This window comes from Quercus lobata, chromosome 7, assembly GCF_001633185.2.
Source record: "Quercus lobata isolate SW786 chromosome 7, ValleyOak3.0 Primary Assembly, whole genome shotgun sequence".
NCBI lineage: Eukaryota > Viridiplantae > Streptophyta > Magnoliopsida > Fagales > Fagaceae > Quercus > Quercus lobata.
In genome coordinates this window covers 697,799-721,241 of record NC_044910.1, presented here as the reverse complement: position 1 = coordinate 721,241, position 23,443 = coordinate 697,799, and the positions used below count along the sequence as shown (strand labels likewise).

At 34.9% G+C, this 23,443-nt stretch overlaps 2 protein-coding genes across 2 annotated transcripts; one reads left to right on the top strand and one right to left on the bottom strand.

Annotated features, from left to right (window-relative positions):
- Positions 1-7,024: 7,024 nt before the first annotated feature.
- Positions 7,025-13,578, top strand: LOC115952654 (nuclear speckle splicing regulatory protein 1-like). Its single transcript, XM_031069844.1, has 3 exons — positions 7,025-7,463; positions 8,387-8,605; positions 12,775-13,578. The coding sequence occupies exons 1-3, from the start codon at positions 7,155-7,157 to the stop codon at positions 13,237-13,239; spliced, it is 993 nt and encodes a 330-aa protein (XP_030925704.1). The 5' UTR covers positions 7,025-7,154; the 3' UTR covers positions 13,240-13,578.
- A 3,991-nt stretch (positions 13,579-17,569) lies between these two features.
- Positions 17,570-20,335, bottom strand: LOC115953172. Its single transcript, XM_031070706.1, has 3 exons — positions 19,942-20,335; positions 19,611-19,833; positions 17,570-17,669 (listed from the first exon to the last, which is right to left on the bottom strand). Exons 1-3 carry the CDS (start codon positions 20,333-20,335, stop codon positions 17,570-17,572), a joined length of 717 nt encoding a protein of 238 aa, XP_030926566.1.
- Positions 20,336-23,443: the final 3,108 nt, after the last annotated feature.

The following is a 23,443-nucleotide window of genomic DNA, read 5'->3' as shown; positions in this document are numbered from 1 at the left end:
GACACGCCAAAGATTATAGGCCGTTGGTTCTCAGGTTTGGGAACAATGAGTGCCATTTTCAAATCCTTCTTATGCCAAAAGAGTCGAAACACTAGGGTTTCTCAACAAGAATTGCTTAAATCTCTACTACCATCATGTTAATTATTGAATTTTATGTTGTTGGAATTCCCTCCGATATTGTCCATATCAAAATTGAAGAACATAAATGCAATCCCACTAAAATTATTGGAAAAACATTTGAGGGAATAATATGAAATGGCCAATTATATAATGGAATTCTCTAATATTCAATTAAAATTTGGGATCTAACTTCTAAGAACTAGAATTTAACTACTCAAGAGCCAAGGTCCAATTAAAAGAAGAAGAAGATAATTTGGTCAATATTAAGATAATAGGGTTAATATTTAGACGTTGTAACTTAAACGCAACCATTTTTAAATAGATACGTGAAAACATGTAATGCAATCCCAAAATGAAAAAAATGAGTGTCACTTAAAGTCCAAAAGGCACAAAACGTTAAAAATAATAACTTCTATTTTTTCTTCTTTTTTTTTTTTTTTTTTGGAAACAGCCTTTACTTTTCTTGAAAGCTAATTTCTATGTCAAATTTAAGGACACTAGGACCAAAATGATTATTGCATTTGTTAGCAACTAAGGTTGCGTTTGTGTATGTTTGGATAGTGCTGAAAAGCACTTTTCAGCTGCGTGAGGTTGTCAAAATTGGGATCCTACGTAGGATCGTTGAAGGTAGGTGGGATCGTAAATCGTAGGATTGGATCGTGAATCGTAAGATCCTACATATTTTCAGATTTAAAGCAAAAAACGCATTGATAATGACTTTGTATGTTGAATAATCACGTAAATTATAAATTCATTCATAAAAAAAACTAAGATTTGCATCATATGATGTAATTTGCATGTCATATATCACTAAGTCTAAACTAACGAAACAAATATATTTAAATTTTGACTCAATGTATCTAAAAAGTTCAATAAATGTTTAATTAGTAACCAAATACCAAAATATGTATCAAAACATATGGAAAATATTTTCCAAGTTCTAAGTTCCAAGTTTGAAATCCAAAATAAGTTAGCAAATGGAAACTAGCTAACTACAATATGAAATCTAAAAGCAAGATGAATATTAAGGTGAAGTAAACATTTAATTATTCTCATTCTAATTAAGGTTTTCATAATCACCATCCTAAATTCCTAATCATCATCATCCATTTCATCATCTATGTAAACATTATATATTTATATATTTGTATACTAGAGTTGCAAAAGACATCAAGATACAATTTCACACTCAACTATTCAAGTTATATAACTCAACAACAATTAAAGAGCATGCTCAAAAAAATCAATCAATCAATATACAAATACAATTGTACAAGCATAATTGATAAAATTATATTAAAAAAAAAATATTTTAGTAATATTAAAACCCAAATTAGTATATTGATCAAACAAATTTAACAACATTATAGCTTAAAAGGCAACAAAGCCAACATCGAATTCTTCATTAAGAAATGAAGAAGCATTCCTTCATTTTAATTACAAGTGAACTAAAAATTAGAAAACATTTGTTTAAGTTAACATAATTTTATAAAAATAAAATAAAAAGTCATACCATCACAACATGGAAAAATAAAAACCCTTAAAGCTTCATCAAAAAAAAAAAAAAAAATTATCCCTAAAAAAAAAAAAAAAAAAACCAAAAATTTATTTTTTTGGTAAGATCGGTAGGATCGGTAGGATCTCATACGATCCTACATGATCCTACGTATGATCCTACCATTTTTACAATCCCAATGCGATCCTAAACGTTTTGGTGAGATGGGATCATAAAATCGTGCAATCCTACCATTCAGATCGCGATTTTGACAACCATGGCTGCATCCCACGTTTTTCAGTGGGTCCCCTACACTGTTTATGGGACTTACAAGTACCTTTTTCCTTTTAAACAACTTCAAAACTGGGTCCCACGGCACAATTTACACATTTAAAAATTATTTTGCTACAATGTTTTCAGTTTTCAATAATAAGCAGTATCCAAACACACCCTATATTTGGCAGTTTATTTTACTATTCAGCTTATTTTTGCTATTATTCATAGGTCCCATGACACTTTTTGGTACTATTCATAGGTTTCACTGTACTATTTCAACTAACTTTTAGCTTTATCTACAGTATTTTCAGCAAAAAGTTTTCAATTTCAGCTAAATAAGCTGTTCCCAAACGGACCTTAATTTGTGCTTAAAATTTAAAGACAATAATGTCTCAATACAAATTATTTCACCAACCATTTCGAAACATTCTTGTTAAATAATACCTTCAATGTTTTTCAATGATATCTAATGTTGATCAACTTTGCTGTATATTATAAAATCAAAGTGACCAATGGATTGTGATATCCTCCCTTGATTTTAATAATTCTCTAAATTAGATTTAGCTTTGAATTTTTCTTGCATCAATTACTTGCTACTTACTAGAATAATTTCTGAGCATTCTATAATAAAACCATGCTGTTATACTCTTATTACATGAAAAGATGAAAGAAAAGATTGTAATTAAAAATAGACAAAATAGTAAATTCTATTTATTTATTTATTTAAACATTTTCTCCCCTACTTTTCCTCCTTTTTTGTCTTTTTCACCATATTAAACAAGGGAAACCTCTCATTTTCCTACATTTTCCATCCTATCCCTATTAGACCCAACCAAATAGACCATGTAATGGAATTTTTAGAGACAACAAATTTTTTTTTTTTAAATACCTGGAATAAAAAACGCTTATCAATCTAAGCAGCAATTTGTAATTAGTGTTATTGAGTTCTAACTACTAATTTTGGACACAAAGATTGCTATAATCCATCAAAAAAAGAAAAAGAAAAAAGATTGCTATATCATCTAGTGCGTCCAAAATGGAGCATCATTAGCATTGGAATGCGGGTTTTTCATTAAGAGTGTGACAAGAACTCACCAACACATGCAAGCATCTGTTAGCTTTGTAATACAACTTTAGTAAATTTGAGACATCATCAAGAATGAATGGACCAAGTTTACCCACCCTAAATAAAGTAAGAAGCTTTTTTAATACTATCAAATGAGCTTCTGAGGCCTTATGAGGTATCTTTAATGCCTTCTGCAGTGCTTCAAACTGTTGCTCTATAAGACCCTTCAAGTCACTCTCATCTTCTACATTACCAGTGAAATCTAACAAAGTTAAATACAAAACATATTGGACTTCTGTGAAAAGATCTTGAAAGGGAAAACGTAAAGAACTCGAAATTCAGAAATGGGATAAAATAAAACGAGATATTCACAGGTCACATGGAGACCAACTGATATAAGCCAGTAATCCCATTTATTCTTTTTCAAATCTTCTCATTGAAATCAAAATATCCACCTCAAGCGACACGTTCTTACTCAATGATAGTGCAAAACATGTGAATTTACTCTTCCTTAATTAATGTATTGTCTATAGGGTTCCTTGTAAGTTTTCTCTTATTTATTTCTTCTAAATCAAATACCAAAATACTGTCCTTTTGCTTACCTTGACGTCATCTCAACCACCCTAAAACAAGCTTTTGTTGTTTGCTCATTTATCCCTACCATAAATTATTGTCATTCACTCTTTCAACAATTCTTCATTTTACTTGAATGGAATTACATATTTTGCTCGAAGCAGCCATTCTAGCTTTGAAAATCTCTTTTAACCATTTGCTTTGTTTTTATTTCCTCAAAACATGGATCCTACTATTTCTTTGAAGCCATATATATCCTGATAAATATATTATTATTATCAACACGATGTATGAGATGCTATGTCATATATGTTAGAGTGGATGCGGAAGGGGAAGCATAGAATAGGAACATCAAGAACACGAGAGTTACGTGGTTCAGCCTTGTTGGCCTACATCCACGGAGGAATCCCTTAAGAGTTACATCTTTAATGTATAAGAGTGTAGTACAAAACCTGTGTTGCAATGAACCCTAATATGAGTATATATAGGCGACTAAACCTTAAACTACTAGTACAAGTAGGAGTGGGCTTAGGCCTATTACATTGGGCTAATATGTTTAATATACTCTAACACCCTCCCTCAAACTCAAGGCGGAAGCTCGATGAAGGCTTGAGGTTGGATAAGTATGAGAAGATCACTTGGAGATGCCTTGAAGAATGCCTTTGAAGAAACCACAATGAATAATGTGCCAATTGACCAATTTCAGAGGTTCAAATGAAGAAACAGAGTCCAAAATTAGAATCTATGCGAAAAATTGAGCAAGATAAGCCCTTTCAAAAATTTTAACTTTTGGTCAAAGGTCAACGCAAAAGTCAAAGTCAACGGTCTGGTCAAAGTCAACGAGCTATACAGTCTAGGTCGGATCACTAGTCGAACAGCAGAGTAGCTGACATCACACGATGACGTGTCAATGACATGGACTAGGGCTGACGTGGATGTGCTTGTATGGCTGCTGACGTGGAGTGATGATGTCATCCAGTGACGTCAGATGACACCAGCAGGAGTTTGGGGCGTGGATGGCACGTGATCGCATCCACCAACGTGTGGTGGCGAGACAGAAAACTAGGAGGCGCGTGGAGGTGCGTGCTTCGTCGAATGACAACTAGATTTCTCTAAATGGCAGATCAGCAGTCAACAAGGCTTATATGATGGCGCGTGTGACCTGTGGATGAGTTGCATATGAGAAAAATCATGGCAGGGCATGGGAGAAGTTGCCTGAGACTCTATCTGCGCGTGGAGGCACGTTGAGAATCAGATAGTGGCTGGACTTCTGGGTTTTTCTTGCGAGTGCCTGTGGAGCACGTCTGTGGTGTTGGTTTCATCAAGTGAAGGCTTGATGTACACAAATCTGAGAAGGTAAGTCACAGTTTGGTTGGTTGTTGGATTTTGACACAGCACTGAGCCATGGTGGCTGCATGATGTCGTGGAGTCTAGATCCAGCAAACAAACATGTGTGACTTTAGATGGTGGTGTGCATGTGAGAATCTTTTTTACTTGCTAGAGATGTTTGTTTGATGCTAAGAATGAAGTTTTGCTCTGATACCGTGTTGAATATATTATTAACGACGCGATGTATGAGATGCCATGTTGTATATGCTAGAATGGATGCGGAAGGGGAAGCATATAATAGGAACATTGAGAACACGAGAGTTACATGGTTCAGCCTTGTCGGCCTACATCCACGGAGGAGTCCCTTAAGAGTTACATTTTTAATGTATAAGAGTGTAGTACAAAACCTATGTTGCAATAAACCCTAATATGAGTATATATAGGCGACTAACCCTAGACTACTAGTACAAGTAGGAGTGGGCTTGGGCCTATTACATTGGGCTAATATGTCTAATATATCTCTAACATATCCATTTCATTTTACAAAATGTTTCTCTAAAACTTTCCCTTATAGATTTCTTATTATTCCCCAACATATCAGCATATACCAAGTTACCAACTGGTAGGGACATCAAACACCAACTATAAGCCCATGATACTGATAGGCTTCCAAATTTCCTTCGTGAATGAGCAATAAAAGAGCAAGTGATTCATGTCTTTCGATGTTTTTTTCTGCATAATAGACAAGCAGAATCTTTTAGCTTCTTAGTTGCTCCCAAGTTGCTGCACAAACAAACTTGTTTGATGAAGAAACAGACCAGATTGTTCCATCACAATCCTTAATCAGGCATCTGCACTATGCTTAGTTTACTTTTTTTGTTTTCCAATTCCTCTGATCTTTATAATTGCTAACCACCCTAGACACCCTGATAATTGATAATTGCGAAGAGCTTAGTTTGACAGAAGAAGACAATCAAAATCTCAAATTGACTCTCCGAAAATTGAGATTGTCACTTCACAAAAGTTTGCGGTTTTGCCCCAGTGGCTCCAAGGATTTGCCAACACTTTACAGCACCTAGAGATTGAGAATGTTACAATTTCAATGGTCTTGCCAAATTGGTTGCCGAGTTTGAGATCAGTTCAGACACTTCAAATTACTAGTTGTCCTAAGTGTTTAAACAAGAGGAAGATTATGGAATTTCCAGCGTACAACATTTTTTAAATGTCATTCATATGATTTCTTTTTTCTTCCATATTGTATATTATAAGGAATTTGTGACATTTTAAAAGTAAATTTGTGACAATTCACTTTAGGCCCCGTATATTATATGTGCAATATATTATTATTGATTATTTTATCCCCTCTTCATGTTGAAGTTCTAGATAATTGTATTTGGTTTTGGTCATTTGGTATTTTTCTATTGTTAAACTCTCTTGTTAGACTCTTCACCTTATTCATTGTGATAACAACAATATTAGTTGCAAAGGAGATGTTCTTCAAATTATTTTGAAGCGAAACTAATACTATAGTGTAGCTGCATCGTGTGTGGACGATCATCTAGTTACTTCTTAAAAACAAATAAAAATCATCTAGTTACTTGGAAAATGTGGGGGTATAATTGATTTTTTTCTTTAAAAAAAAAAATGAATGAGGTTTAATTGACATAGTGGATATTAATATTTGGATTCTGAATTAAAAATCCACTTATAATGAGCATATTATCACCCTAGAGACATGTAATGACAAAGTTGATGTATCTTTAAATTATGCAACGCTATAATAACTATTAACATACAAATGAATGTGAGTATTGTAATTGGCAAATATATGTCAAAGTGAAGCTTACTTCTTCTTTTTTTGCTTGTAACCCTTAACAACAAGCCAATTTTGTAATTGAAGCCATAAAATTTTAGTTTATGTTATAATTTTCATTCTATAATAATAGTTTTTATCATCAAACCATGACACTAACTAATTTTAAGCTTAAACAAAAATTTTGAATATTATATCTCTTATAAATAAACAAAAAAAGTTTTACAAGTCCTTTTTTTTTTTTTTTAATGAAAGGTTTATAATTTGCTGTAAAGATATTGAAAACTTAAAATAAAATAAATAAAAAAAATGAAAACGTTTTTTTTTTTTTTTTTTAAACCGCCTGAAATGATTGGTGGGTGAAAAAAAGAAAATTGAAAAATAGGGCTTTGAATTCTCTCTCACCTTCTCTTTTGAAAACCCCCAAATTCCTTTATTCGAATCCCAAATACCTGAGATTTTACATCCTCAGAGAAATTGCAATGAGCAAGATAGGGTATGGGTTGAACCTTAGGCTGCCATCACAGCAGAAGAAGAAGCAACAGCAGCAGCAGTCATCAAAGCCGCCTCGCCCACCTGCCTTTGGGTTTAACGACGACGACGACGACGACGATGACGTGGAGAGCGATATTTCTCGGCAAGCTAGCAAGAACAAGTCTCTCAAGGACATTGAGGAACAGCAGAAGAAAGCCCTCGAAGAAGACCCCACTGTTTTTGATTATGACGGAGTTTATGATGACATGAAGCAGAAAGCCATTCAACCTCGAGTTCAAGATCGTCAAGACAGAATGGTAATGAAAATACAGTTTGATTTTTATTGAAAATTTTCCCAGAATCTAATTTATACTTACTGCATAAATAAATATAGAAATGATTTTTCTGTAGCGTTGATATCAATTTCTCTATGTTTAAAGGTTATAGAATGATTCTAGATCTTTAAGTTTGAAAGGGAAATTTTTATAAGACTGCTATACAACCAGCTATGTTCTTATGGTACCGAATGTTGGGTTGTTAAGAAGTAACATATTCGTAAAATGGGTGTAGCTGAAATGAGCATGTTAAGATAGTTTAAAGGTAATAGAGTGATTCTAAAACTCTAGTTAAGGAAAAATTTCATAGCACTGCTATTCAACCAGCTTTGCTCTTACGGTGCTGAATGTTGGGTTGTTAAGAACATATTTGTAAAATGGGTGTATCTGAAATGAGAATGTTAAAGATGGATAAATGGGAAATAGATGGAAAGATAGGATTTGAAATGAGAAAATTCACATAAAAGGGTAGTCCATATTGATGAAAAGATGAGAGAGAGTTGATTGATATGGTTTGGTCATGTTTAGAGAAGAGTGATTAGTGCACTAGTGAGAAAGAGTGAGTTGAACCAAGTTGAATGAACAGAAAAAGGGACATTTCAATTAAGGAAGTAATAGAGAGTATGATTTCAGATAAGCTCTTATCATTTACATGTTAATGAATTAACTTTGGTAGTAGAGAAAGCCATCATATTCAATGGAATGGAAGTGCTATATATGGATGTAAAATTATGTTAGAAAAATAGTTCATAAGTTATGGGCATATTTCATTCTTGATTTTTCTTTCCCAGGTTCTTATACTTTTATATGATGAAAATTGGAGCATTTATTTTTAATTTTGTTTGTCTTTCCATAGATTTGGTTAGATAGTGTTTATAATTAAAACATGCTTGTTTCTATTGCAGCCAAGATATATTCAGCTATTGAAAGAAAAAACAAAAGAACGAGAGAAATACCGTGAAGTAGTATATGAGAGAAAAATTGCAAAAGAGAGAAGCCAAGATGACCACCTCTATGCAGACAAGGACAAATTTGTGACTAGTGCTTACAAAAAGAAACTTGAAGAGCAGAAAAAATGGATGGAGGAAGAACGTTTGCGTGAACTTCGAGAGGCACAGGATGATGTATGTATAACTTTTGCCTGGTCTTGCATTTATCTAACTCCACTTGTGTTCTACTTATCATGGTTCTTGTTTTATATTACTTTACATGTGACTAACTGAAAATTGCTAGTTTAGATTATGCATTTATTTTTTGCATGCTCGCATTCTATATTAATCCTTTGTTATCCTGTTTACTACTGCACATTGACATTTTCTTTAATAAATTTTCTATTTCTACTTGACATATTATTTAGGCTGACACATAAAGGTAGTTTAATAATTGAATTCCAATGTGATGACTAATGAGTGGGGTTAGTGTGGAGATGGACTGCACTTAATGCCACTTGACATCCATTTCTAAAATCAATTATTTGTTTTGTGTAAGTGGGCTTGTACAAAGTCAAGAGTCATTAAATCCAGACAGGATTCAGGAGTTTCATTCATTTAATTGTGAGAATGTTTATCATAAGTTTTGGATGCAAGTTGGTTGGACATTTTCCTTTTTTCTTCTTCTCCCTTTTTTTTTGGAGAAAAGGGATTCCCTAATTCTCTCAGTTCCTTGTAAAGCAGCCTCCACCATTGGGTTTAGTTTTGGTTAATGTGTTCTCAATTGGATGGTTCTATTTGAAGAACTGAATTAGAGAGGGTTTTCTGTGGATCTTTTTCTAAAGGAATTTTCTGATGTAAATTTCCCAGCTTTTTGTTGGTTATTACCTAGGTTTAAATAATTTTCCTTCAAGTGTCACTTATTAAAAACAAAACATTCCTTCAAGTGTCTCATTTGCACATTTATATTTTTTAATGCCATTCCGCCAGGGTCTACCAGGAGATTTTAATCCTAATCCTTAAGTTTATCCTTAGGCCTTTGGTATCATTCATGCCTTACTCATCTAAGAGATAGATGAGTGGTAAAATGCATTATCATGGATTTTTCCTTGAAAGGCATCCTCCGTTGACGAATCAATTTGAAGCCTATGATTCCCCAAGTTTTTTGATTGTAAATGTCTCAATTATGGGTTGAAAACTCAATGGGTCCATCTGTAACTTACCAATAAAGTGAATGTCTATAGGCTTTTGGCAAACTAGTATAAGTTAAAGCCAGTGTTTGGTTAAGTTCTGTTTTGGCTAGGCATGGTCTAGACTGGTTTGGATTGGGTTGTGTCGCATAATTAGAAGGGGAGGCACTAGTCAGAAAGTAGGAAATGAAGGGTTGGTGTTCGCTTAATGTGGCAGCTTGGTTTGGTTTAGATGTTTAGTGACTCCAATACCTGTCCTGTTGGCATTAAACCTTAACTTCAATAAAATCAGGCAGCTTTAGGAAAGTTTCTGGTTACCTAAGAAAGATTAGCCTAATCACTGCAGATGGATCTAGAGAGGTGCATTCACCCTATGATTCAACCCTTATGATGATGGTAACAAAGAGGGTAAATAAAGTAAACATGTATGAGTGTCAGCCAGGGCAAGAACAGAAGTGTACAATCAGTATTACTTGACAAGTCTACAATGAGGGCAAGATCAGAAGGCACTCTCAAGGGTCCTTGAAGACCATTGGAGGTTTACATAATGGTCTGTTTGGATTGAGGGGAAGTAGAGTAGAGTTGGCCCAAAATTAGCCTATTTTCAGCCAACACTACTCTACTCCCCTCCACTCCCCCCTCAATCCAAACGAGCCCTAAGTCTTGTAAAATTCTTTGTGCAGCAGTTTGGAACACATGCACCGGTTGCTGCTGCTGTTTGAATGTTTGTGAAGAATATTTGAGAAGAGAATTCAAAAACATTTGTATGATATTTCATCCATTTTTTAGGAGGAGCTGAAAATCTGATACAATCCTGAGCCAATATATTCCTCATAAATAGGAGAGTTAGTTACAAGAAATAGATAATATTCTTGACAATGACAATTGGTGGGGATGCCAAGAGCTTTATAGCTCAACTGGTTGGCACATCTTGGTGTTTTCTAAACATTCAGGGTTCAAATCTCCCCTCCCTTGTTGTAACTATTGAATTTTCAAAAAGAAAAAAATGGCGGTTGGTGGGGACAACTCATTATTGACACCCTGCCACTGGGATTTCTAGACTCATATAGAAGTATTCAATATAATTTTTATTTAGTTTTTGGATAAGTAATCGAACTTCATTAAAAAAATTGAAAGAATGTATACAGGTGGTATACCAGAGTTTAAAAAAAGGAAAGCAGAAAGAAGAATAAAAGAGCAACAACAGAAAAGTTCAAAGCCTTTGTATCAACGGCTAAGGCATAAAGACTCTAAAAACACCATTATGGACTACATAGAAGGGGTATGAGACTGATGCCCGTTCGAAGAGAAACTTAATATTAGGCAGAGAAAGCTCCTTTCCCTAAAATGTGCATTGATTATGCTCCCTCCAAATACACCACGTAAGACACGCTGGCTCTACCCTCCAAACTTTTACATATCTTCAAACTCCCCTTACTCCATCCCAAGATTTCAGCATGGCTTCAACAGAGTTTGGCATAACCCAGTTAGTCCCAACTAGACAAAATATGAATGCCCACAGATCATGTACAAAAGGACAATGCAGCAGCAAATGATTAACAGATTCTCCATCAGATTGACAAAGACAGCACCAATCTGCCAAAAGGAAACCCCTCCTCCGCAGGTTGTCTATCATCAAAATTTTGCCTAGGGCGACCTCCCAAACATAAAAAGAAACTCTAGGAGGGGAAAGAGACTTTCATACACACTTCCAAGGAAACAGGGAAGTGACCTCAACACTTGCTCGCAGCACCCTATAGTAGCTCCTAGATGTAAATCCTTCTTTGGGTGAGCCATTGACTCCACCTCCCAATCTTGTGCCTCTCTGATGAACACCGGTTTCCAATGTAACCTACCATTCACCCACTCCATATAGTCTGACAGCTGACCATCTTGATCTCTAAGAAATTAAATAATTCCAGATAGTGGTCTTGAAAAGTACCACTTCCATCCCAAAATTGTTTCTAAAACTGAATTTGAGAACCACATCCTGCCTCAAACCGAATGGAAGATGCAATCATGCAAAGTGGTCCCACCCAATCTGATATGTTTCCAAAGCCCCACCCTTACCTCACCAGAGTATCGCTCACTGTTGTTTGTACCATATTTGCAATCAATAACCTTCCTCCATAAAGAATCCCTATCCAACCCATATCACTAGTCACTTACCTAACAGAGCATAATTGAAATACAACAACTTCCTCACACCCAAACCTCCTTGTCAAATCAGTCTACAAACGATGGACCAATTAACCTGATGAATTTTATGCTCTCCATGAAAGCCCCCCCCCCCCCCCCCCCCACAAAAAAAAAAAAATTCTCTTTGAATCTTATCCAGAAGAGTACTATATAATTGTACCAATATTAGTTCTATAGCTCTAACTGTGAATATGTCAATGAGTGGGTTTCAGTTTGTTCAATTGGGAAAGTTTCTTGTCATTGAATTAGAGATTTGTAGTTTGATTCCCGCCTATACCAAAAACCAATTGATGTTTTGGCCTAATAAAGAGTAATCATTATGGAGCGGACATTGTATTTATCAAAAAAATTATGGAGTGGGCATTGTATGTTTGAAATACTATCATTCATATCTATATTAAAAAAAACAGTGAATATGTCAATGAATGTCATATTTGTAAACAAGGTCCCAGGAAGCTTTATTGGTGAACATCCCAACTTCTATGTAACTATCACCATGTGGCGTTATGATAAAGTCATGTTACTTGGAGTGGAATCATGTGATAATTAGTACATGTAAGGTTACTTTTATATATAAAAAAAGGACATGTAAGGTTGTTGCTAAGTTGTAAGTCCTAAGGTACTAACCCATTGCCCTTATTCAATTCGTCCAAACTCCAAACTTCAACCCTCATGATTTATGTTATGCTCATACAAGCATCCTTGAGCCACTTTCCAAGTTTGGCCAAGGCGTGTTAAAGACCAAGTCAAGCATTAGCCATGTGTTATGTTTAGATAAATATTCTATCCACGTCTTTATGTGACTACATGCTGTGATTTATATTTTCTTGAAGACCACACTAAATTAAATGCTTTGATATGATCATTTTTTGTTTTTGTTTTTTTTGTTTTTTTGTTTTTTTTTTTTTTTTTAAGGTTTTTCTCAAATGCTTTGAATCCATATTGATAATTATATATATGCATTGTTGTTTAAAGGTTACAAAGAAGAGTGACTTGAGTGATTTTTACTTCAACATTGGAAAAAATGTTGCTTTTGGTGCAAAAGATGCTGAGGTGAGGAGATCAGAGAAGCAGGTTGAGTCAAAGAAGCCAGTGAAACTGGCCGAGTCAAGGGAGTTAGAGAAGCTTGAATTAAAAGGCTCTGATGATATATCAGATGAAGGTCAGTCACCAACTGCATCAAATGCACCTTTGAAGGTTTCAGTCATGGAAGACAAGCATCAAGGTGAAAGCTTCATTCTAACAAAGAAAAGCGTTGAATCCTTAGATAAAAAGCCAATAACCAACACTTCAGATCAAGAAAAAACTTCAGCTGAACAGCCATCAGCAGAACAGCCATCAGCAGAACAGCCAAAGCGTGACCATCATAAGAGAAGTGGAGATGCTGTGGCTGCAGCTAAAGAACGGTTTTTGGCAAGGAAGAAGGCAAAAGAACAGTGAAATCTCTCTTGGAGCATGTTAATACAAATTTTAGAAACTAAAAAGAAAAGTTGTCTTATTTTAATCTGGAATACCTGTAAAACGTTCTCTCAGAAGTAGATTGTGGATGCCATGTTTGGTTTGTGCACAAGCTTTTTGCTGTCTTTCCCTCCCCATCAAGGACTTTTTAAGTTTTATAAGTGATTAAATTACTAGAATGGTATGGGGCTTAGCAATCAAGAAGGATTTTATCTAACTTGTCCAGGAAACACTTTGGAGCCAGACCTTAATTCATCACTCGTAAGTGGAATGTTAAAAGTTTTATTAAAAACTCTGTGAAGCCAATGAATCTCTGGTTTACACTTGCGTGTTGTGTGATATACCATTGAATTTTAAAGTGATTTCACATGTCTACCAAATGGTAGGCTTTGGAGTTTGGACCCATTTCTCTCTTTGTGACTCAGATGTTATGATCCATCTCTCTGCTTTTAGATTACCTTAATCTCGTATTTAGATATTCTATTCATACAACAAAAAAAATATACAGTAAATTTTCTATTCTTACAGCAAGTTATTGTAGAGCTTTGAAAGTATTTAGAGGAACATGAAATAAGGGCAAGAGTTTTATTCAGTTTTGCGTAATGGTCTCATATTTGTCGATCTCTGAAGATTACTTGCTGCTAGTAGTACTAATGTCTATGCATTTGGGGGAGAAGAAAGAAACGTAAAACAGAGGTACGATTTTCATTTTACTTATGCACTGAATAAAATTTAGGAAGTCTTATAAATAAATATAAACAAATGAATAAAATTTAGAAAGAACTGTTTTATAAGCCTTAAATTGAATAGTGGTTTTAAATTAAATACGATGTGTTCAAAAGTTTTAAAAAAATTTTGAAGGCCCAGAAGTTTCAAGATAAGTCTTAACGTTTCATTAGTTTTACTTTTACCTAAAATATAAGATTTAAAATGTAAGTTATTCTAAATATTAAGTTGGTTTTTTGCGGTAAAGATTATTGTTAATTTTTTTATTGTTTTTCGAATCAAATCATGTTTATATTAGAAAATAAAAGGTTCCAAAGATAAGGGAGGGCAACCTCTCATTATGGAATCCATAAATCTAAGAGTAGTATTTATTTCATACTCACACAACCGTACACATATTTTGCACTGAAATTGTGACGGTTGTATGCAATAACCGAATGTGCACTGGTATTTATTTCAGTACAAAGTGTGTATGTAGGGTTGTGTGTAACAACTGAGTGTGCTGTCCAACATCTCTAATTTAACCAAATAAGCTTGCCAAGTAAATGCACATTCTCTATTTGTAATATAAATTTCAACTTCTAGCATCCTATTTTAATGTTATCTTTAATTCCAAACCAATCAATCTCTTTTGAAGTATACAAAGTATAATCATGATCACTCTTCTTGAATACATTACTTATCTCAATACATTCATAAAAATACATCAAATCCAAACATACCTATATGAAGATGCTGTGTAAAAAAACAAAATGTCTCATCAATCATCAGTTTGCAAAATGTCATATCAATCATTGCTTAAAAATGATTAATTTGATTGATTAGGAAAATAACTTTTTATTTATAATCTATTAAGATTATTTTTTCTGCAGAAACCGCAAATTTGTTCACTCAAAAAGATTATAGAATAAACAATTATTAGCAAAATCTCATAATTAAGTTTCTATGTGCATCATTATAATAATTAATAATAATAACAACAACAATAACAAAAATAATAATGAAAATTCAATTGTGAAAGCTAAAATATGTCACTCATTCAATTATTTCCATTTGATTAACCTTTGCTTTTATCTAAGTAAGTGGCACTATAGAGTATTTCTTATACAATTATTAAGAGTACTTTCTCTACAAAAACTATAGTTTTGTTCACACAAAATGATTTAAAAATAAACAAAACTTAGTAAAGTTTCATAATTTAATATCTAATTGAATCACTTAAAAAAAAAGGAATTTTTTTTATTTTTGATCGGGAATTGGAATACCAAAATACCTAAATATGCATAAAAGTTGATACAAATTTGCCAAAACCAAAACAAACGTGAAGTACAATTAAATCAACAATAACAAAACGAACTATTGGGGGGAAAAAGTGGTTGGAAAAAAAAAAAGCATCAAAAGAGAAAGAGAGAGAGAGAGAGAGAGAGAGAGAGAGAGAGAGAGAGAGAGAGAATTGACCTTTTTTTGCAATGAACAACTTGGAAGGAATAGGGGAGAGATGTGGAAATGAAGTAAAATAAATTTATAAGAAAATCAAGTTGGAAGAGGAAGAGTAAAAGCAGATGAAAGGTTCAAAAAAGTGAAACTGTATAATTTATGAAGATGAAAGGTAAGAAGGGTGGAAGTAGATGAAAGGTTCAAAAAAAGTGAAATCATAGAATTTATGAAGATATAAAGGAGAAAATTTAAAAATTTATAAAGGAAATCAAACGAAAAATTTAAGAAGCCAATGATTGGAGAAGATGAAAAATTGAACTAAGAAGACAATGGTTGAAAAATATGAAAGGTTAACAAAGTAAAAATTGCAAAAAATTAGAAAAGACTGCTAATGACATGACACAAAAAGAGTTTTTGTAAAATTTATTTTAAAGCTTCAATTATTATATAATAGTATAGATAGATATGTATAGACATTGTTTTTGATTTTAGATTCTTCATTGATTTTATTGCTTAGTTATAACATTTAAATTAAAGTAGATGAATGTGTAAAGGCCAAATTATATATAAAGTTAAAACCGCACAAGATAAATGTGTAAATTTAATTTATATATATATTTAATATATTCTCAAAAAAATATTTATATATTTAATATTCTCACACTTTCTCTCCTAAATTATCATTTTCTCTTAACACTCTGTTTGTTTTGTTAGAAAACCTTCTGTGAAGATAGTTTTCTACATTTTCTAGTGTTTGGTAACATAAAAAAAAAAAAAAATGGTCAATGGAAAACTAACTTTAGTTAATAGAAAACCCTAATAACTATAGGTTGTTTAAAAAAAAAAAGGGAAAACAATCTCTCTCTCACGCAGCGTATAACTCTTATAAATATTATATTCTTCTGGCCCAGGAAACTATATATTTTTTTTTCTTTAGTCTTTCTCATAGTAAGCTCTCTCACTTCTTCTCTTTACTTTGTTTTTTTTTCTCTCTTCTCACACCCTCACTGCCACCCCCTCTATTCTCTTCTCTACCCACAGATTTCTCTCTCTATCTATCTCTCTTCTCTTTTTACTCCCTGTTTCTCTTCCCCTCTATAACACCGTTCTCTGATAAAGTTTTTTATTTTTTTCCCCCTTACAAATCAGTCAACAGTTTTATAACAATTTGGCATATTGGTATTTATCAAACTATTTGTTCTGGATTATTTTCCCGGTTAAATTATTTCGCCAATGTGGCATTTTGAACTATTTAAAATAGAGCTTACGCCTATTTTGAATTATGAGAAGTATGGTTGATTTATATATATATCTATATATCTATATATATATATATATATATATATATATATTTAAAATAGAGCTTATGACTATTTTGAATTATGAAAGCTTATGAATATATATTATTTACGTTACTGTTCATATATATGAGCAAGATGGGTGTTTGAGATCATGAAAGTTAGACAACTAATTTTGATTGTATTTGTTGTCAAAATTTTAGTTTGAAACCAAATTCATTTATTTATTTATTTATATTGATTACATTAGGTGGGTTTACACAATACACATGTTATACATGTTTTAAATTATACAAGAAACGTTATAAAAATTTGTGCATACCAAACACTAGAAAACATTTTCAAACTCATTTTCAAGGTTGTTGCCAAACACCAAAAAAATGGGATAGTTTTTTTTTTTTTAAATGCTCTCTAAAAAATGAACAATTTTTTTAGAAAATGTTAATGCTAAAACATTTAGAGTGGAAAATATAGACTTAAATTATCATTCTCTTTAGTAATAGACTAATAGTATTTCTAACAATTATATTGTAAGGATTGGAATTTGAGCCACCACAGCCCAGCAAGAACAATGGATGTTGGCCCAACAAGCCCAAAACAAAATATTTGTTAGAGAATGGGTGTTACAAGAAAACATCTTAGCACATTAAATATGGACCACAGATAATGGGATTCATGCCAATAAGAATGCAAACACAAATTAAGAGAAATAATGCTCCTCGGTCAAGTCTGAGGATGAGGTATTCTTATATTAATTCAAGCTTATGTTAATAGAATGTCTTTCTTCTTTTCTTTTTCCTTCTTAGATTCCATGCCTATTTTTTACGATGACCACTGTCTTATATAGTCCTTCAAACCTCCATCCCAACCTTCCACTTGTTGATCTTGTAGGTAATCTCTTGGATGTCTGTCCCATTAGAACCTCTTGGAAGTTTTGTGAATAGCTGTAAGCTGAAATAACATTGTTCAGGTGTCATTTCCCAATAAATACGGTCAGTTAGTTTGGTGTAGAGTATTTAATGTGGTGGTGACAACCTTCACCCAAGATATTTCTTCCTTTATTGTAAGCTTAGCTCTGTTATCCTCAAAAGAATGATTGTCTTTTGTATAGCATTCTCAAGATGGCTGGGTTCCAACCTTCCACAAGGCTTTCCCAAGGAGGCTCAGCTCCTCGGGAACTATTGCCGATCCATTATTATCTTCTCCTATCCTTGGCCCATTGTCTCCAAATCTTAACAAACCTTTTGACCATCCTTCAGCTTATATTTATCCTCGGGCAAGGCCCACAGCCCAACACACTTACTCGGCCTATTTATCCACAAGTATATAAACTCCAATTTCCATAACTAAAAATAAGAGATATATTACACTATTGTTAATTTCAAATTTTTTTGTTTTAATATAAAAATATTAAAAATCAAAATAAGTACACTTGCTGCAAAGCCACTTCAAAGTTGAAACTTCAAATATATGAACGTGAGGCCTGTTACTTCATCCCCTCCGATAAGGCCTTAGGCCTCCCATTGAAATTTTAGGCCCAGTATCATCCCTAACTCCAAAGCTCTAATTCAGAGAAAAAAAAAAGTAAAAAGTAAAAAACCATAGCTTTGAATTCCTACTAGTTAAACAAGCATGGCTCAGCCAATAGAGAGGTCACAACTCTGATTTCTCTGTTCTTCATCCATGGTTTTCTCACCGTTTCTCTCTAAGTACGTGTTACTACTTTTTCTTAGAGTTTCACCATTCATCACTCATTTCATTGAAATTGAAACTTAGACCAAATCGGAAGAAGGGTCATTGCCATTTCGCCCTTTTTTTTTTGATAAGTAATAAAGATTCATTGATATCAAAAAGAGAGAGACACCCAAGTACACAGGGAGTATACAGAGGTGAACATATCAAAAAAGAACATTACAAAAATCAAGTGAATCCAAAATAGAAGAAAAAGGTTGGTTTCTCCACACAGAAAACCAATCCAATAAAGTTTTGAAAATAGAAGCTTGAGATTAGGCATGGAACGCTCATTGTCTTCAAAACACCTACTATTCATCTCTTTCCAAATACACCATATCAAACAGTGAGGAACAACCATCCATATATCTCCATTACGATGGCGACCAAATCGACCTTGCCAGCAAGCAAATAGCCCAACAACAGACATTGGCATAACCCAATAAACTCCAAATAAACCAAACACCATATCCCACAACTTCAAAGCAACCGGGCAATGAAGGAATAGATAGTCAACAGTTTCACTATTACACTTGCACATTTAACACCAATCCAAAATGCAAACCTTTCTTTTCCTTAAAATGTCAATTGTTAAACATTTCCCAAAGGCAACGGTCCGTACAAAGAAAGCCACTCTAGAGGGAATCTTTTGCTTCCAAATGCTTTTTTAAGGGAAAAACTGCTTACTATGGCCAACTAGAAGATGGTAGTATGCACTAACCGTGAACCCCTTACTCTTACAAGGCAGCCAACATCTCTTATCTTCCCTTATCCCCCTTATAGGAGTGCTATAAATGGTATTGATGAAGCTCTTGAAAGCTTCCAATTCCCGATTTGCACATCCCTACAAAAATGTATTTCCCAATGGCATTGGTGTACCTCATTAGATCCGCCACACTTGCCTTTTTGTTATGACAAATCCTATATAATTCAGGATAGCGGTCTGCGAGAGAAGTTCCACATCAATGATCTAGCCAAAACTACACTTTTGATCCATCTCCAATTTCATACAGAATAAACTGAGGTAAGGAGTGCCACCCTTTTCTAATATTTTTCCACAAACTGAAGGAATGCCACCCTTTTCTAATATTTTTCCACAAACTGACTCCATATGGACCAAAGGAAGAGCTAGAACACCAACCACCCCAATCACAACCATACTTCACCTCTATCATTTGACGCCATGGAGCATCCCTTTCTTGCCCAAATCTCCATAACCACTTCCTTAATAAGGCTACATTGAAAGTTCTCAGGTTCTTAATCCCCAACCCACTTGAAGAAAGCGGAGTACACACCGTAAACCAATCAACCAGATGGAAGTTGGGCTCATCTCCTAGGCCACCCCACAGAAAGTCCCGCTGAAGTCTAGCAATTCGGTTGACCACTGAAGCAGGAATAAGAAATAAAGAAAGAAAATAAGTACGGAGATTTGCGAGAGTGCTTTTAATTAAAGTGACTCTACCTCCCTTGAATAAATATAATTTTTTCCAACCTGCTAATTTTCTTTCCATCTTCTCTAGAATTGGATTCCAAATTGACTTGTCCTTAAATTTTACCCTTAAAGGAATACCCAAATATTTCATTGGGAGAGACCCTTGCTTGCATCCTGAGACAGCCACCAAAAGATCCATGTTATGAACTGCTCCCACAGCCACCAGCTCAGAATTACCCAAATTTACCTTCAGACCAGACACGGCCTCAAACCAAATGAGCACCATACAGAGAATCAGGATTTGATCAATATTAGTATCACAAAAAATTAAAGTATCATCAGTGAAAAGGAGATGGGAAACCATCAAAGATCTTCCAACAGAAACACCTACACTAAAACCTGACAAACGACCTTCATGGACAGCCTTATCCAACATTCTACCGATGGCTTCCATAACCAACACAAATAACAAAAGGGACAAAGAAACACCTTGCTGCAACCCCCTTGAACTTCCAAAAAACCCATAGGGAGTACCATTAATAAGGATAAAAAAACAAACCGTTGATAAACAAAAAGAAATCCATTACCTCCACTTATCAGAAAATCCACACCGCTCAAGCACGTGAGTAAGAAATCCCTAGTTCACTTGATCAAAGGCTTTCTCTATGTTCAATTTACATAACAACCCTGGCTGACCAGACTTCAATTTACTATCAAGACATTCATTAGTAATGAGAACGGAATCAAGAATCTGCCTATTAAGAACAAAGGCATTCTAAGGAGCTGAGATGATCTCTCCTAAAACCATGCGAAGACGAATAGCCAAAACTTTAGCAAGAATTTTATAAACCCCCCCAACAAGGCTGATAGGCCGAAAGTCCTTTACTTCCACTGCTGCAGCTTTTTTAAGAATGAGAGCAATGAAAGTTGCATTCAAACTTTTTTCAAACTGAGCTGTAACATGGAAATGGTGGAACACAGCCATGATATCTGATTTGAGAGTCCCCCAGCAAACTTGAAAGAAAGCCATCGAAAAACCGTCAGGCTTAGGAGATTTATCCCCACTAAACTCCTTGATGACTTCAAAAATCTCAGCTTCCTCAAAAGGTCTCTTTAACCAATCCACATTATCCCCTGAAATCCTTGGAAAATCCAATACATCCGAGAAAGGATGCTGCTCTTGCTGCTCAGAGTATAGGTTCATATAGAATTGTTCAATATGGTTAGCAATCCTATCCTGGTTAGAAGACAAAGCCCCATCAATCATAAGGTTTTCAATACAATTATTTCTTCTATTAGAATTAGCCATCCTATGAAAAAACCTCGTATTGGAGTCGCTCTCCTTTAAATATAACACTTTGGACTTTTGTCTTCAGCTAATCTCCTCTAACAAGGCTGCCTTCTCAAGTTCAGCGCTAAAGGTTGCTTTTTCCAATTTTTCCTCCTTTGTTAGAGGTTGAATGTCCTCTTTTACATCTAAAGCATTCAGCTTACTCCATAAAAGTTGTTTCTTGGCTGTGATATTGTCAAAATTTGTTTCGTTCCACTTCTTTAGATCCGATTTTAGAGCAGTCAACTTCTTGGCAAGAATGTAACTAGGAGTCCCTTGAAAGTGGTAATTCTCCCACCAGGACTTCACCTTATCTAAAAACCCTTCTGCCTTCAACCACATATTCTCAAAACGAAAAGGAATTCTCCCTCTTCGATGACTCCCACTCTTCAAAAGAATTGGGCAGTGATCGGATAACACTCTAGGAAGCCTTTTTTGGGAGAAATGTGTGAAGTATTCTGCCAATACCGGAGAGAAGAGAAACCGATCTATTCTAAAGGCTGAGGTGGAGTTAGACCATGTATAAAGACCTCCCTCGAAAGGATTATCCATTAGCCCATGAAGAGATATAAAATCTGAAAAATCATACATGTAGCGAGAAAATCTTCCTACCCCTAACCTCTTCGATGGAAAGCAGATAACATTAAAGTCACCTCCCAAACACCATGGCAAATTCCACCAACTGTTCAAGCTTGCCAATTCCTCTCACATAAATTGACGCTTCCTGTTCAAATTTGGACCATAGATACCAGTGAATGCCCACTCAAATTGGTCACTGACGTTTTTGAACCTACACGAAATCGAAAAATGCCCTACTGTTTCCTCTATCTTTTCAACCACCCTTCTGTCCCACGTGAGCAAAATTCCACCAAAAGCACCCTCAGAACCCAAATATAACCAATCTATGTAAGGACAACTCCATATACTTCTAACAAGTCCTCTTGTAACCCATTCCAATTTTGTCTCTTGCAAACAAACGGTATCTCCAAGAATGTAAAAAATTACGAACCTTGAGCCATTTTTCCTTCTCATTTAAGCCTCTAACATTCCAAGATATAATCTTCAAATTCATTGGGAAATAATTAGAGCCATGTCCTTACCATTACCAATGCGCCTTAAAGAAGCTGAACCATAATTGACAGAGCAAAATAAACCCCTCAATTCCCTTATTCCTTTCCTCCCTGAGCTTTTCACGGCTTTTTCAGTTTTTTCCTTAATAGGCCTTTGCTGAGTTTCAGCTTCAAAAGCCAACAGGAATTTGGTTGCTGGCTTTTCCAAACCTTTAAGGGATGTCCCAAGAAAATCATCAAAACCACTGAATTTTTCTTGAAACCATTCTGAGTAATTGTCCTTACCCAGCAATTTCTCCACATCCCGAGTTGCTGACCCTTCAGAATTATCCTTGACGCCCCTAGGTAAAGAGAAAGCCAGTGGTTCGACGTTTAGAGGTGGTGAAGAATCAGTAAACTGAAAAGTATCCTCGGAACAAATATCTAAAACCAATCCTCCACAATAATATCAACCCCTTTTTCCAATTCTAAATTTATCTCCTTAGATTTCGATGACACCCCCAGTACCATCGCCAACTGGTTTGAGTCGTCCACTCCGACAACGACATCTCCCGGTGGCAAAGAAATTTGAATCGGGACTGCCACCCTCTTCCCATCTCGTAATGCAAGAACCCATTGCTCGGAATTCCCCCATTTCTTGATGACGTTGTCTGTGCGCTAATGGATGATCCGTTGGATGTCACGTTGCAAGGCCACATCACCATCTGAACATAGGGACTTATCCACGGAAGCATCGGAGCACAGAGACTCAGTCACGGAGGCATCAGAGTTGTCGAGCACTGAGAGAAACTTCTTGATGCATGTCGGTTCCAAGTGGGTCAGCGTTAGCTTAGCGTTGGCCTTAACGCTACCAGCTTTTGATGATGCCGAAGAGATTAGGTGAGAGGAAGGGACTTGCGAGGAGTACTTAGAGTGTGGGTGGGTCTGATATTGTGTCATATAGGGCTAGGAGGGTTTGGGCTTCCATTTAAAAACAGGTTTATGTTTGGGCTTATAAAAGTCAAAGGGCTTTGGGTTTGAAATTTGGCCAACCGTAAGGACAGGTTTATGTTTGGGCTTATTAAAATCAATGGGCTTTGGGTTTGGGACATGGCCAACCGAAGGGTCCACCTCAATAACTTTGGATCTGCTAATCCCTCACTTACCATGAGGCCCACGGCTG